Source organism: Lissotriton helveticus, chromosome 6 (assembly GCF_964261635.1).
Source record: "Lissotriton helveticus chromosome 6, aLisHel1.1, whole genome shotgun sequence".
Lineage (NCBI taxonomy): Eukaryota > Metazoa > Chordata > Amphibia > Caudata > Salamandridae > Lissotriton > Lissotriton helveticus.
Window position 1 is genome coordinate 1,406,733,867 of NC_136067.1, and position 17,015 is coordinate 1,406,750,881.

At 40.9% G+C, this 17,015-nt stretch overlaps 1 protein-coding gene across 1 annotated transcript in view; it reads right to left on the reverse strand.

Annotated features, from left to right (window-relative positions):
• LOC144761766 (uncharacterized) overlaps positions 1-17,015 on the reverse strand; it is a 638,918-nt gene that overhangs the window by 300,000 nt on the left and 321,903 nt on the right. The window contains exon 5 of the mRNA XM_078647014.1: positions 14,760-14,882. Coding sequence (XP_078503140.1) covers positions 14,760-14,882 — 123 coding nt within the window. The remainder of the gene's footprint in view (positions 1-14,759; positions 14,883-17,015) is intronic.

Below are 17,015 nucleotides of genomic sequence, written 5' to 3' on the forward strand. Positions count from 1 at the left end.
GTCTGAGGGAAGTTTCGACAGGTTGAAAGATGGTGGAGAACCTGTAGTTTGAAGGGAATAGTTATTGCAGGTGGTGGCGTTGTCAAAAAAGGACAGAGAATAGTCTTAAAGCTCCGAGGTGCCCAGGTGGGATACCTGAGTCCATGCCTGTAGCCAGGGCGAGAGAAAGGAAACCAGGAAGAAGAGCACCAAGGTAGTTTGCCCTTTGGAGTGTAAGTAGAAACAAAGAGTGCAGAGTGGATAGTACAAAAACTTGATTCTAGCAGGGTGCTTTCCTTTAAGACAGAGAAGCAAGGAAGGGTAAATCACAAAAGGGCAGGTCTTGTTAACAAAAAGGCCTTTGCTCTGTGTATCCATTATCCTCAGTGAAGCTTGGTGGGAGTCACACACCCAGCAATTCTACCACATGGTCCTTATTGACCCTGTTATCCATGGTAATACTGTAAAGAGAACTGAAACCTAAAAGATTAGAACTCAGTAAAGAATCACAAAATGTCCTCATTGTATTGGTCATTGTGGCATTCTTCAGTTCACACGCTTATATTATACAAGCCTAGTCATTACATTTTTTTCACAGTGGGGTGACAGAATGGGTCGCACACATGGCAACACATACGCCATCAGCTTTAGCCCTGAGCTATGCGGTTTACCCCCTCACTCTCTGGACCCGAAAAAATTGGGTCACCAAATCTTGGCGATGATGTAAAGGAGGGTGGTGCAAGGTTTTATTATTGCGTCAGGCATCAGCCTCTATTACGAGGGTTATTATTCCACCCTTTTCAATATTTCACTAGCAACTTTGGTTTGCCCAAAGGCATACACTCCATGCTGTGATATTACTCTCCACCTAAGTAAGAGGAAAAGTGGCATAGTGGCCATACTGTTGACTCTGAAACCAAGAGGTGTGTTCTGATCTTCCTCCATAGTGTTCCATCGTAAAAGTAGAGTGCCAAGCTGAATGAGGTGGCTAATTCAGAAAAAAATAGAAAATATTAAAATCGAAAACAAATGTGGCAGCAACGACCATGATTTTTCTAAGGTGACAGTTTCCACAAGCTACCTCTAATTTACCCCTGTCTGACACCCATGCATAATTAAAACGAACTCCCTTTACCTCTACCCACCCCGATCCCTAGTCACCCCACATCTCTTTACCTCTGCCCACCGCTGAGCACTCAAGTCACCCTCACCTCCCTTCATCTCTTTCCACCTCTAAGCCCTCAAATCACTCTCAACTCCATTTATCTCTTTCCACATCTGAGCACTCAAATCACTCTCACCACAATTTACCAATATCCACCCCTGAGCCCTCAAGTCACATTCACCTGCCTTTACCTCTACCCACGCCTTAACCCTGAAGTAGTCCTCACCTTGCTTTACTTCTACCCATCCCTGAACCCTGAAGTCACCCGTACCTCCCTTTACCTTTACCCATCCCTTATCCCTTAAATCAATTTAAAAAAGCCATAAAAATTATATTATTTTAAACAAAATACTTATCTGTCTAGTAAAGTCCTGTGTGGTTTAGGCACACATACTTATCTTGTGTGGTAAAGGCTGCATGCTCAAAATCCCTGCGTGGTAAAGGCTGTATCCCCTCTGGCAGGAATAATTTTAATACCATATTTCTTCCCTGCATTTTTCACTGTATTTATGCGAGTTGTTCTTCTTACAGGTAACATCAGTATCCTTATGATATCTCTACAAACCGAGACCACAAGAGTATGTAGGTTGTATTTGTTCCAACCATATATATGTTATTTTTATGGGTTGCAGCCATTTCAACGCGGCTGTTACTACGCATGCCGTTACGTCACATGCGTTACAACGCATGCGACGTAACAACGTGTACACATTCCGACGCGAGCCATTACATCGCATGTGCTTTTCAAACGCATGTGCTTTTAAAACGCATGCGATGTAATGGTGCCGGAGCAGCGCAACGCTGGAACCGGGAGCAGAGACGGCGATGCTCGGAACGGGAACGGGACACAGGTAACCGAAGCAGAGACGACCACAAGGAAATAGAGGGAAAGGGGGATTAGGGTTTAGGGTAGTCTCAGGTGGTTGTAGTGTGGGGTAGCGTTTCAGGCTTTAGGGCTTTGGGCTTAGGGTAGTGTCAGGTGGTTGTAGTGTAGGGTAGTGTTTCAGGCTTTAGGGCTTAGGGTTTAGGGTCGTGTCAGGAGGTCGTAGTGTAGGGTAGTGTTTTAGGGTTTAGACTTTAGGGTTTAGGTTTGTGTCAGCGGGTCTGGTACGGTAGTGTTTCATGTAAAGGGGACCGACTGTGCGTAGGGGTAGGGTCGTGTTTGGAGTACTGTTTTAGGGTAGTGTACTATTTTTTACTGTATGGTAATGCTGTGGAGTGTGTGTTATGTAGGGTAGTGTGTTACTGTTTGGGGGCTATTTTGCGTTGTAAATACATGCAGGGTAATGGGGTTTGTTGTAAAGGCATTTAGTATGCATTTCAAAGGAAATGCGAACTAATGCCATCCGTTGTAAAAACATGCGTTGTGACGGTACATGCAAACTAAAAACCGCGTTGTAAAAGCACGCGTTGTTTGAGTTTGTGATGTATCGTCATACATCCTATTTTTATCAACACCTGTATCCCTCTTCTTTTCACTTTGCAGTAGTGAATAACTTCTAGGTCCTGAGGAAGGCCAAGATCATAAACTGATCATTATGGCTGAAACATGTAGACCTGTTATATGGACCAGTGCAGTCATTATTTCTTAAACTGTACATGCACTGTTTTTACTCTTGACATCAAGAGTGACCTAATAAACTTGTTTCTCTCTTGATAGTCAATTTTAGATCACTTCACATATCACCACACGCACTGCAACCATCACCCTTAAATGCTTCTTATGTTTCACTTCATGTGGATCTTAGTCGATCCTTCTCTCTGAGCAAACAAAACATCCCTGAGCTCCTCCCTCACAGTGAGGGGGTTGTAGCCCTTGGTTGCACTAGGATTGAAACTAAGAGGAGATCCCAGATGATGAAGCATGCCACCTCGGTAGGTGATGGGATTCCGTCTTCTTTAAAGGACTTCCCTGAATTTTGAATGGGAGGTAGTAGCTTGTACTGTCTGTGCTAGAGAGATTTCCCCCCTTTTCTTGAACTCAGATAGGCCTGCAGATGTTTGGTTTTGTTAGATTATTGTTAGTGGGGAATATATCCGCGCAGGTCCCCTCAGGTCCTCTTCTTAAAAGTGTTATTTACTTTTTAGGTTTCGCCTGGCGTCCGCTGCGCAGCAGCGTTCGCGCAGGCGAAATCTGTTGATCTACATTATGTGCCAATGTACCGCCTTAGTCTATCATTGGCTAGCTCCATAAATGGAGGCTAGCCATTGGCAGACATTGCTGTCCGTCACTCTTTGCCCGTCCGGACGCGAATCGGGGGCGTTCCCGTGCCTTTTTTTAAGTCCCGCCCCCTTCTTTCGTCAGCCGCCCCTTCGCCCCTTTTTTCATCACGGCATTTGTTTTTGTCGGCTTTTGTTTGCCGCCCCTTTTTTCGTCACCGCCCCTTCGCCCCTTTTTTCATCACGGCATTTGTTTTTGTCGGACTAGCACTCCGTCTTTTTTCCGGTTGCAACACGAGGAGCAGAGGCAGCGTCTGGCCCTTAATATGTGAGGAGGTAAGCGGGGCGTAATTTAGCCTTACTTTTTGAATTCAAAGTTAAATGCTGCACACAATACTAAAATACTGTCCTGCCTGCTAAATGAGTTAACTTTCAAGTGCATCGATCAATCCACGATCAGCGAGGAAAGCAGCAGGCCCGGGACACCCCAGTGACGTCATTTCCCGGGCCGCGCTGTGATTGGCTGCCGGCCCGGGACACCCCCGTGACGTCAGCCAATCACAGCACGTCCCGGGACCTGACTTGTTGTTTTTGTTTGCAGCTGGCCATTCTGCTTTAACTATCATAATGCCGGCCGCGCTTCTTTCTTTCTACACGGCTCACCGTTTTCCCCTTGTTTTATTAGCTGACTAGCACTCCGTCTTTTTTCCGGTTGCAACACGAGGAGCTGAGGCAGCGTCTGGCCCTTAATATGTGAGGAGGTAAGCGGGGCGTAATTTAGCCTTACTTTTTTAATTCAAAGTTAAATGCTGCACACAATACTAAAATACTGTCCTGTCTGCTAAATGAGTTAACTTTCAAGTGCATCGATCAATCCACGATCAGCGAGGTAAGCACACTCGCAGCATCTGATGGGTCTTTATGGAGCTGTTTATTCATCAGCCACTCAGTTTCTCGCTTCTCAAGCCCTGACTGAGCACACAGCTGAATAGTAGTACAAGATTACCCGTCAACCCGCCTACAATTCTTTTCAGAACCGTCTACTAAGATGAAAATGTGGTGCACATATCCCTGTTATTTGTAAGAATACTTGCTCATAACGCACACTGGCCAACCGTCTGGTAGCTCTGCAACCACTACATGCCTACGCACACCACCGAGCAGTTGCTGGACTGAAAACTCCTCTCCAGCATTAGAAGCAAAGGAGGAAGTGTAGTCAAATTCAGTTTATTTGTGCCTCCTTTTCAGAACAGAATAATATTTTTTGCTTCAATGTACTGTTAAATCCATGATGTCCTGGGCCTAGTCTCCATGCAGAGTATATATTCGTCAAAGCCTATTCCCTCCATTACAATTCCATATAAGTCCTGGGTACTAGCTCTTCGTTCATAATATTGCATACATTACAACCTATGACACTCTACACGTCTTTCCCACCAGCCCACCGTGCTTATGGCACGCAACAACTGGTTTCCGCCAGAAGTCTCTTAGCTGCTTTTCCTTCAGCTGCAGGTCTACCATTCCACACAGTTTTCTTTACCTTCTTGTTTAACCAATCTGCATGCCTGTACTTGTGGCCCAAGCACTGGCAGACAGAGTCAGCTTAACCCCCTAGAACAGGACATGAGGACAAGACAGCCGTGCTATGCAGTGCAAGACCTGCATTGTCCTTCATCCTGCAATCTTTTCAAAGCCTCACAGAAGGACAGTGCCGCCCAGCAAGACCCCTCTGCCCGCACCTCCACTCCTACAGCCATGTACACTCACCAGCCATGGGCCTCACTACAGCGTCACTTGCCACTACCCTCTAGACTCAAGTGGACGTGAAAGAAGTTGTGGGCCTGGTTATGCCCCCTACCTGTCGCCACTGCTAATGAAAGTGACCGCATACACCTGGACATCATGGCATCGGTTAAACGAGGAATAGACAATCATAAGCCTTGAAAGAAGCTACGACCATAAAAGATACCATATATCAATATCTGCATTAGGAATCGGCAGAAACTACAGAATCCCTTAAATTCCTTCATTGGATTGAATGCTGCAAATATGTACCAGGCCCACATAAAGACCGTATGTGGCCTGCAACCATTCTTCACCCTTCCAGTTGGTCCCCCGTTAAGGGAGCTGAACCTAGATTGTACATTAGATTCTGGATGAACAACATGCATGTTTAAACTATGCTGATTAAATTACACATCAATGTACAACAAACCAAGAGAAATCTTGTAAAGAGCTACAGACTGTACAACAGGTTTTTGAGACGGCATGAGGTGGAGTAGGATTCCCACTACATTACTTAGTGTTTCTTCTGTTTTGCCAGTTTAGTGCACGTTTTTCCAGGTCTAGTAACAAGGATCAGGGGACAGGCAGCATATACTTACAAGTAGTGTCTTACAAGGATAAACAGGATGCAAGAATCCCCCACCACCCTTTTAGGTCTCTCCCAGACAGCACATGTGCTGTCTCTTCCAGACCTTTTGTTTCCTACTAGTGGGATTCGAGGCTGCATGTTGCATACCATTGGTTGGCTTACGGTCACTCTCATTTGATTGCTTCTTATTGGTCAGCTGCTGTAGGCGTCCTTCCTCTTCATGTGTTTGTCTCACCCCTGGAGCATATATGCATTACTTGTGTCCTTCCACTGTTTATTTATTTAGGCACTGCTTTTTTAAGCACTCTACCAGGATGCATCTTTTTTAACTGGCTCCCTTGTGTCCTTCTCCTCCCTCCGTGCTCCTCCCTCCCTTGTTGCTTGTCCACACCCGCCCACCCTCATGCCCTCTCTAGTCAGGGTTGCTTACCCCCACCCGCCTTCCCTTCTTTGTGTTGCTTACCCGTATCCGCCCTTACTCCATTGGTGTTTGTGTTGTTGCTTGCTCACACTAGCCTTCCATCCTTCTGCTGTTTTCCACATTGTGGTTTGCCTCCACTGGTCGGTGCCTGCCCCTCCCACTCTCTGTTGTTGTTTGCAAACATTCCGCTGTGCTTGCCCCCACCCACCCTCCCTCCTTCCATTGTAACTTACCCCTATTCTCCCCCCGTCCTCCGTTACCCATCAGCTTACCCCATTCCACTCTCCACTGTCCATGTGCCATCAATGGAGGTGTCATCGTGCTGTTTTCTCACACCCTCCGTTGTCGGTGTTGACAGCCCCACCCCTCCTGTGTTGCCTCCTACCCCGCCAGCAATTTAAACAAGCATTTACAATGCAACGGTTTCGCCTTTGGAAAAGTTTGAGCTATTGGCATTGTAAATGACAAAATTTGTATATATGTGTTGGTTTTGAAAACAGATAAATAAATGGCATTGTCATTTACATTGCTAATAGCTCTAACTTTTCCAAAGGCGAAACCGTTGCATTGTAAATGCTTGTTTTTAAATAATTCCTCCCCTTTGTTTAACACTGCCCTATCTTCACCTAGCGCACCTAATTGGTTTGGAGGCAATGTAGGTTGTTTTATGCTCTTTAGAACGTTGGCGGGCAACTTTGCAATTTTGACAGTTTTCCTCCTCTCCTTACCACCCACACCTTATACTTTAGATCTCACCTGAGACAGTGCTTGGACTGAAGCTTATGAGAAACTTTGTTAATTTACAGGAGCAATATAGCCCGCCCTTTACTTACCATTGGTTTGCTTCATCGTCACTCACATTACCTTGCTCCTCTTTGGTCAGAGAATGTCGGGTTCACTTCATCTTGTGCATTTGCTCCTACTCTGGAGCATGGCCCAAGTACTGCTTCCCTTGCCCAGGGTCCTTCTATGACTCGCTGCTTTCAGAGGGACTTTTATCTGTTTATTTGCACCCCTGTCCTCCCTCCCCACTCCTCTATTGTGGCCCAAAAATCATGCCCTCAGGTTTTGAGATGCTACTAAGATGCAGACAGCGCTGCTCTTTCTTCTCTAAATAACCTTTTGGCACTGTCGTCATAAGGGTCCAACATGGCACACTTGAGCTTGGCTCTAAGATAATTAGATGTTTTTTTATGAAACAAGAGAATAATCTCATACTAAGAAAAAGGATCACTCCCCCTCATGGTTTGCGCTGGACATGCTGGGCATGTCAAATAGCTTTTTTTCTAACTTTCAGCCATGCTGCTGTACAACATGGCTTAAAGAAATTGACAAAGCCAATAGCTCTCCCATAAGCAAAACCTATTGGCTTTGTCAATGTTTGTTCCCTCTTTGAAAGTTTTCTGCATTCTATAACTCACATATAAAGTGGGAAATGCCTTAAAGCTTGGTTTTGGTACTGGAAGGGATTCCTTCCAGTACACAAACTAAGAATCACACACTGATAACACCCTTGCACTGTGGTGCAAGGCTCTCTGCGTTGGCGCATGGCAGCCAAAAGTGTGCCAGCACAGAGAGAGAGAGAGCACAATAGCACCACATCTAAGTAGATATGGAGCTGTGCTGCTCTGTCCCATTCACGCAATGCAGAGCAGCAACTTTACTTGCTGTGCTGAGTGAATTGTACATAAATCTGGGTCCAAATATTTAAAAACAACACATTCACCAGAATTTTGTGTCTCTATAATAAATAACAGTTTACGGTTAAATGACTAACTGGTGCAACCAAAGGAAGAGGTTTAAAAGCAAAAAACTAAAGGGCAAAGACAGTGATGAACTTCTGAAGAATGTTTTATAATATTTAGATTCTAAAATTCAGCTAACCAACTGTAATAGCATGTGTTAATAAATATTACCATAGACCAACCTAAAGGCACAAAGTGAAAAATTCAAATTCTGTCTCGCCTGAATACTGTAGGTGTCACAAACCTTTCCAGACCCCACTTACAACTACTCAAATGAGAGTTAGGGGCTGATTTAGAGATTGGCGGAAAGGGTACTCCACCGCAACTGCGACAGAGTACCCTCTCTGCCAAACTCAAGGCCCACCGGCCCAATTTAGAAGCTCGCGACCTTATGTATGACAATGACAGAGTCTACTACAGCTCCATTGTTGACATACTCAAGTCAAGTAAGTCTTTATTCTGCTAAAAAAAAACATAAAAGAATACATACAAATTGCATTTAAAATTGCATGCTAAAATCACAAGTATAAGATCATCATATCTAAAATCAGCCCCCTCTTTGCCTTACGAACAGCGCTAAACAAGGGGCAACTAAGTGCATTAATGTGCAATAATCAAAACAATTCATCAATAATATCATATATCAAATTTAAAAAGAAACAAATAGTGCTAGAAACATATCTAGAGCATATAGATATAGAAACATATCCACATTTATTTCCACGCTTGGTACTTCCTGTACACAGTGCCGGCACCAGATTATCTTTACTTGCCAACTAATCTACACAGTTTAACTGTGGTTGCCATGAATCTGTAAACTGTATAGCAAACCAAGTCAGATTGCAGCAGTTGAAGATAATGCAGTGCTGCTTCGCACACGCTGATGTTAAGACTCCTTAATAAAGGCATTAAAATGTTCTTCCTCAAGTCTTTATATAAGTCGCAACAAAATAAAAAGTGCAGCTGGGATTGAGGGGTTCGTGAGTTACATGGGCAGTGAACACGATCTCTACTGCGGTGGGCATCAGCGGGGTGGGATATCAGAAAAAGGGCCATGTCAAGTCTGAAGCTTATCAGATAGAACTTCTGATGCCTCGGTACCCTGAACAAGTATGCTTCCACTGACCTCTTCCGGATCTCGATTCCTGCTCTTTCCCTTGCTATTGAACCCAGTAATTCATTCTTTATTGAAACTTTGATCGATTGATTAGCACTCTGTAGGCTGCCTCTGCCCTTCCGATAGAAAACAACTGTGCTTTTTCATAGGCCAGCCAGTTCATGTTTTGAGCTTTTCTTAAGTTTAGACAGTCGGCTATTAGCAATTGACTAAGTGCAGCTACGGGCCTGGACTATACCGAGAGCCACAATAGGGTTGGTGCTATCTTTACGAGGTTTTCTAGATACTGTAGGACCAGTTCCTCATGACATATTAGTCGGGACACTTCTTGGTACTGACAGCAGTATGTGCAGAAAATTGTTTTCACTAACCTGCAGTTGTGAAGAGTCACTTCACCCGAAGATACCTTCACCATAAAAGGCGATCGAAAAGCATCTAGCCTTGTAGATTTTAATTATAGCTTCCAGTGGTGAGGACCCCAATTTGGAGGCAAACTTGAACAGAGATGTAACAGTCTGCTCAAGTCGCACAGATCTCACCCTCAACAGATGTTTATATGAACTTATATTATCAAAGGGGATCCCCAGGTATGAGAAGGTAGGGACACACTGTAATTTGGTGCCGCTGACATTAGGGGGGCTGATCTTACTTAAAGGACAAACACACACCATAGAGAAGTATTTTGTTTTATTGCTTGACAATTCCAGGTCATTCATAAATGCATTTAATATGTCTAGAAACCTCTGGAGGCCCAGCCCCGCTCTTGCATAAGCATGCAATCATCAGCATGCATCAGGACTGATAGCCTACTAGTTCCTACCCTTGATGGGTCACCTTCTACACCCCACAAATATGTGTCCAGGCCATTTATATAAAGACTGAAAAGAAAGGGGGTCAAAAGAAATTCTTGTTTGACACCCCAGATAACCTTGATTGGCGGTATGCATTCTTCATTGGGGCCAAATATAACACAACATACAACATCCTAGTGGAGTTGGGAGAGTAAATGAATAATCTTAGAATCAGCTACCTTTGCTAACAGCACTCTCCATAACCTACCTCTGATGACACTGACAAAGGCTTGGCTGAGATCTATGAACGCTAGGTAAAGACACCCCTCTTTGACAGATACATATTTACTTATTAGCAGATGGAGGTTCAGACACTGATATATTTTCCCCAGACCCTGTCTGGAGCCGTACTGAATTGCTGTTAGTTCAACAGGAGAACTGAGTTACTGAGAAGGGCATTCTAACAATACTCTACCCGGTACCTTATCCTTGGAGTCAATGAGGGATTTCGAACGGTAGTATCGGGGGTCGCTTCAATACCCTTTCTTAAATATAGGTAGAAAATTTGTATTGAAACAAGATTTTGGAGGGCCCACACAGATCATGCTGTGTTGGGGCCCAAAGGTCAAGGTTGCTCATGAAGAGGTCAATATATACCACATCAGGTCCTGGGGCTTTATTGCTCGGCCATATCTCCACTGCTGATATTATATCATTGAGTGCATTTAGTATCTGGTCATCTTCTCCAGGACTAGCTATCATATCCACTAATCTACTATCTGTGTTTTGCCAGTGAATGGAAGTCATGAACCTTGGTAAAGTGGGCAGCCTAAATATGCTGTGGGATAATCACATCTATACTAGTGCCAGGACTGTTCTAAAAAATAGGTGAATTCAAAGTTCGCCAAAATTGGGACACATCATTCATTGCACACACCTTTGTTTAACTGCTCCCAAGCCTCCCTTCTGGTCGTGTCTTTCCTTGCCCTGATGGTATCCTTCTGTATTTCTTGGTAACCTTTTAATGGGTCTTAACAGGCTACTGTGAGCTTGTGAACTGGATCTATCAAACCACTTCTTGGCTTTGCCCCCCCATGACTGTGGTAACATCTTCAGCTCAGTTGCCCGTCGCACTTCCCATTATAAGCCTCCAACACATCTGATGGGTCGGGTTGATAACTTAAGCACACCTTAAAGTACTCCATGTTTTCCCCCAGGAGAACAAAAGATCCCCATCATCAACATTATGTCATTTGTATCGCAAGCCTCCATTCCTAGTGTAGTCGACTGGGGGAGCCACAAAGTTATGGACCGCTATCGGCAACCCTAGAGACAAATTCTCTGCCAACAGGTTGTGATCACTCATACAGCTTTGTACAATGTAGAACTTAGAGACCTTCCTTTCCCACACCTTCAATAATACCATGTAACCAATCAGGCTTCCGATGGTATATAGTCAAAATATTGAGTTAAAAATATAGAATAGCATTAATATTCGAGTTAAAAGTATAGAATGGACTAAATATCGAATGGACAGAATATAGACAAAAAAATATCGAATGTAATGGACAAAATATCGAATGGACAGAATATAGACAACAACAATATCGAATTTGAGGTAAGTTAATATCGATTTACATAAATATAGAAAGTCAAAATATCAAAGTATAAAATATATATGGTAAATATATCGATTTTTTAATAATATCGATTGTTTTACATTGTTTTTTATGTTAGTATATGTGTGAAAAGTGTATATTTTATAATTTATTTTAAGTAATGAATTTTATGGTATTTCATTTTTGTGTAATTTAATTCTGTAGCGGGTTGTGGGTTTATAGGGGAATAGGGTGGGAAGTAATTTAATTATAATTGATTAAATGTTTTAATTTATTTCTTGGTATTTATCTTGAATTAATTGTTAATTAATTTTTAATTGGTAATTAATTAAATTATAATTGGTAATTAATTTCTATTAATTGATTGATTGATATTTATGTTAATTTTATTAATTTATTTTATGTTGTGGGTTTATAGGGGATAGGGTGGGAAGTAATTGAATTATAATTGATTAAATGTTTTAATTTATTTATTGGTACTTTTCTTGAATTAATTGTTAATTAATTTTTAATTGATAATTAATTAAAATATAATTAGTAATTCATTTTTATTAATTGATTAATTGATAATTATGTTAATTTTATAATAAAAAAATTCTGTAGCGGGTTGTGGGTTTATAGGGGAATAGGGTGGGAAGTAATTTAATTATAATTGATTAAATGTTTTAATGTATTTATTGGTATTTTTCTTGAATTAATTGTTAATTAATTTTTAATTGGCAATTAATTAAATTATAATTGGTAATTAATTTTTATTAATTGATTAATTGATAATTATGTTTTTTTTCTGTAGCGGGTTGTGGGTTTATAGGGGAATAGGGTGGGAAGTAATTTAATTATAATTGATTAAATGTTTTAATTATTGGTATTTATCTTGAATTAATTGTTAATTAATTTTTAATTGGTAATTAATTAAATTATAATTGGTAATTTATTTTTATTAATTGATTAATCGATAATTGTGTTAATTTCATTAATATATTTACTGTAGCGAGTTGTGGGTTTATAGGGGAACAGGGTGGGATGTAATTTAATTGTAATTAATTAAAAATAATTATTTATTTATTGGTATTTATTTTTAATTAATTGTTAATTATTTTTCAATTGCTAATTAATTAATTGTAAATTGGTATTTAATTTGTATTAATAGGTAATGATTTCTAATAAATATTTGTATTTGTATTTTTAATTGATTAATTATTATATTATATTAAATTGGTAATTATTGTTAATTACTTTGTAATTGGTATTAATATTTAACTTTTTAAAATTATTATATGAAGTATTTACTTTCCCTACTGTTGCACTCACTGGAGTGGGAATAGTAATTTTTACCCCTACGCTATCCAACGTTTTTCCTACTGTTGCACTCTCTGGAGTGGGAATAGTAATTTTTACCACTACGCTATCCAGAGCTTTCCCTACTGTTGCAATCTCTGGAGTGGGAATAGTACTTTTTACCCCTACGCTATCCAACGCTTTCCCTACTGTTGCACTCTCTGGAGTGGGAATAGTAATTTTTACCCCTATGCTATCCAACACTTTCCCTACTGTTGCAGTCTCTGGAGTGGGAATAGTAATTTTTACCCCTATGCTATCCAACGCTTTCCCTACTGTTGCACTTACTGGAGTGGGAATAGTAATTTTTACCTCTACGCTATCCAATGCTTTCCCTACTGTTGCACTCTCTGGAGTGAGAATAGTAATTTTTACCCCTATGCTATCCAACGCTTTCCCTACTGTTGCACTCTCTGGAGTGGGAATAGTAATTTTTACCCCTACGCTATCCAACGCTTTCCCTACTGTTGCACTCTCTGGAGTGGGAATAATAATTTTTACCCCTACGCTATCCAACGCTTTCCCTACTGTTGCACTCTCAGGAGTGGGAATACTAATTTATACCCCTGTGCTATCCAACGCTTTCCCTACTGTTGCACTCTCTGGAGTGGGAATAGTAATTTTTACCCCTACGCTATCCAACTCTTTTCCTACTGTTGCACTCTCTGGAGTGGGAATAGTAATTTTTACCCTCCCGCTATCCAACGCTTTCCCTACTGTTGCACTCACTGGAGTGGGAATAGTAATTTTTACCCTTCCGCTATCCAACGCTTTCCCTACTGTTGCACTCTCTGGAGTGGGAATAGTAATTTTTACCCCTACGCTATCCAACGCTTTCCCTACTGTTGCACTCTCTGGAGTAGGAATAGTAATGTTTACCCCTACTCTATCCAACGCTTGCCCTACTGTTGCACTCTCTGGAGTGGGAATAGTGATTTTTACCCTCCCGCTATCCAACGCTTTCCATACTGTTGCACTATCTGGAGTGGGAATAGTAATTTTTACCCCTACGCTATCCAACGCTTTCTCTACTGTTGCATTCACTGGAGTGGGAATAGTAATTTTTACCCCTACGCTATCCAAAGCTTTCTCTACTGTTGCACTCACTCGAGTGGTAATAGTAAATTTTACCCTTTCCGCTATCCTACGGTAAAAATATTGTACATTTCTTATTAATATTACGTTCATATATATATATATATATGTATTAACAAATCAATTTGTATGTTGTTTTTTTTTACTTGCATTAATTATTTAAGTATTTTAAGTATGTTTAAGTTAATTATATTTATTATTTCATTAATTTTTAATTACTTTAAAGCATTTTAAAAAATTCGATATTTTGACTAACTATATTTTTTACAACGATATTTTTGATTCAATATTTTTGAACTTACCTGTTTGGAGATAGGAATTCGATATTTTTGCATTCTATATTTTTTACTCAATATTTTGGTAGTTCTATATTTGTGTCATCGATATTGTTTCAGTGATCCACTTCCGGTGCCTCTCCCTGTGAATGTTACCTGCCTAAAGTCCTCATGCCAAGCCAAGTCCATACTAAAAATGAGATTATGAGTCACCATTAATTTGTTTAGTATTTTGCCGCAAGGATTGTGTTCTAAGTGAGGATAATTTGTTGATTCCTTGTCCCATGTACCACACACAAGATCATTGGAGATGGGACACAATCTAGAGTTTAAATCACCTCCCCATACTATGACATAATCCTGTTTTAGAACCTTCTAAAACCTTGGTAAGTGCATGTTCAAGGCACTCTACAATTTAGACATTTTTGTTATCGAAATTATTGTGTTAAAAATGGATCCGAGATGGCAGTTCCTGTCAATGTTAAGCGTTGTCTACGTGTCCAGCAGACAACTCTAGACTTGGGGGACTGGAATGTCCCTCAGGGTAATGGAGTAAATTACTCTGTCACCCTAACAGACATTACTCTGTCTGCCCAAATATAAATCAGGCAATGAGACCGGATTAAAGCATTCAGGTCTTTTAGCACACTTTCACTTGGAAAACGTTAGGCAAAACATACCTGATCGGGTGAGGTTTAAAATGGCTCCGACAGCATTCTGCTGGACCCTTGGATCGTAGGATTTAGCAAGAGCCAGAAGTGCCACAATGGCTCCAGCCGATCCAATGGTGTCTTGGTTTGATTCTAGATGATGAAAAATACTAAAGATTAGATTTTTAGCAACCCTAAGATTTCCACACATGCAGATAAACCCTAAAGCAGACTTTGCATCTAACAAAGGATCTTGTCACGAGACTGCCAAAAAAATCACATGAACTTATCGCTGCCCAAAATGTAACACTGAGCAAACCTGCAGTTCTATGATACACAATTATTGCTCTGAGATGGAATGCATCCTCGCCGCACCAGAAAACAGATACTTTATTTATCACACTATGAAAAAAAGAATGTTACCTGAAATTCATGGCCCCAGTTGTATTCTCTTAAGCATCTCTAAGTTTTGACTGGCTTTCAATGCTTACGGGCTTTTGCTGCCCCATCTCCTCCCATCGCTGCCTCTCTTTCAGCCACTCCCATTAATTTCCTCCTCTCTTTTTATCTTCACCATGAACTCCCGCACACCCTAATGTGAATTAATTTTTAATTTGCCTAATTTTTTTTATAGTCTTGCCATTTGTTTGTTTCTATTCCAAACTCCATTTCTTACAACTTCCAATCATGGTACTCTTTTGATCATTTACGTGAAAATGCTTTGAATACATTTTATGAAACAAATAAATAAAAAGTACCAGAAATACTAGCCCTTTACGCTTTTTCGCGGAAAAAAACAGACTTTCTGTTACCTTCCTTCAAGTTGTGATGTGAACCATGATTCTTGAAAATGTTGGGAAACCTTGAACTTTTCACAGAAATGCATTGGACTGGGTGGTTATTCTGGACAGTGAGAACGGCCAGTTTTTACTTTAAAGAATGATATGGTGCACTGAAGCCTAGCAACAGTAGCTCTCCAATAAAACAAGCACTGGCAAATTCAATTAATTTCCAGACATTAAATGACAGAAACAATGGCTTTTATAATGCTTGTTTGCACCTGCATACGACGCATGTGTCAAGGCACATGTGCATGCAAGTCTGGCAATCTTTGATTAGGTTTCATAATAAATATATATATCAATCCAAGATAGCTTCCATGCGTCAAGATATGTGAACAAATATGCCTCATAACACACTTGATTTTTTAAATATTTACTGTTCCAAGATAACTGACACCTGTCTAGGATCAGTAAATGAAAACAAACATTGGCAAATGCCTTAACTATTGGCATCACTAATGCTTTCGCCAATGTTGTGCAGCATCAGCAAACAAAAAAAACTAATCAAAGAGAAAAAGGCCCAATGATGCAGCTGTGTCATCCTGTAGGTACACATGCATGATGATGTACGCACGTGCACATACACGATAATGTATGCACGTGCACATCTCATCATGCATGCTTATACTTTAAAATTATGCAGGCGCTGTTTTCTTTATTTTAATTTACTAGTCCAAGGTGGCGGATGCCTTTTAGATTGGTAATTTTGAAAAAATTACTTTGCCAAAAAGTTATTTTTGGATAGGGCAGTAGCTCAGCAGCAAACTGTAAATGACCGTGAAAAGTAGAGGAGCGGGTGGGGGGGGGGGCACATGGAGGGGAAGCAATGGGGAGTGATGGGGACGAGGGAGCAATGGGAGTGCACAGAATCACATTCTGGAATGTGGCGTAGCCCAGTAGTGAATGTCAGCAGGCCCTCCAAAAAAAAGTAATATTAAAACAATTATTTCAAAGGCTACAATAGGCTTAATGAAAAAAGTAGTTCCTTAAATGTGAGCATTGGAAAGATAGAAGTCAGTCAATCAAAAGGATGGTAAAGAGGCTATGCTCCGGCGGGGCACAAAAAGATGAAGGCAAGCCATTGAATAATAAGTAAACAAATGAGAGGGACAATAAAGCCAACAACCGCTAAGCAATAGGCGTATTCCATTGCAAGTTTTTGGTATGGTCCACAAGAGGCATTTTGCAAACAGGTAGCTAAAAGAATAAAATGTGCATAAAACTGCATTTTAAGAAAGGAGTGCCCCAATATCAATTTGCAGCTGCAGGGCCATCCCTAAAATAATACTTTTTTTAAAGGTATCCTAGGGATGGACAGGGAAGCAACAGTAGAATGGGCATAGGGAGGAGGTAAATGTTACTCACTGCCACAGGAAGAGAGGTGGGAACAATGGAAGATCTGGTAGGGTGTGGTATTTTAAAATAAACAAAATCTAAGTGGGAG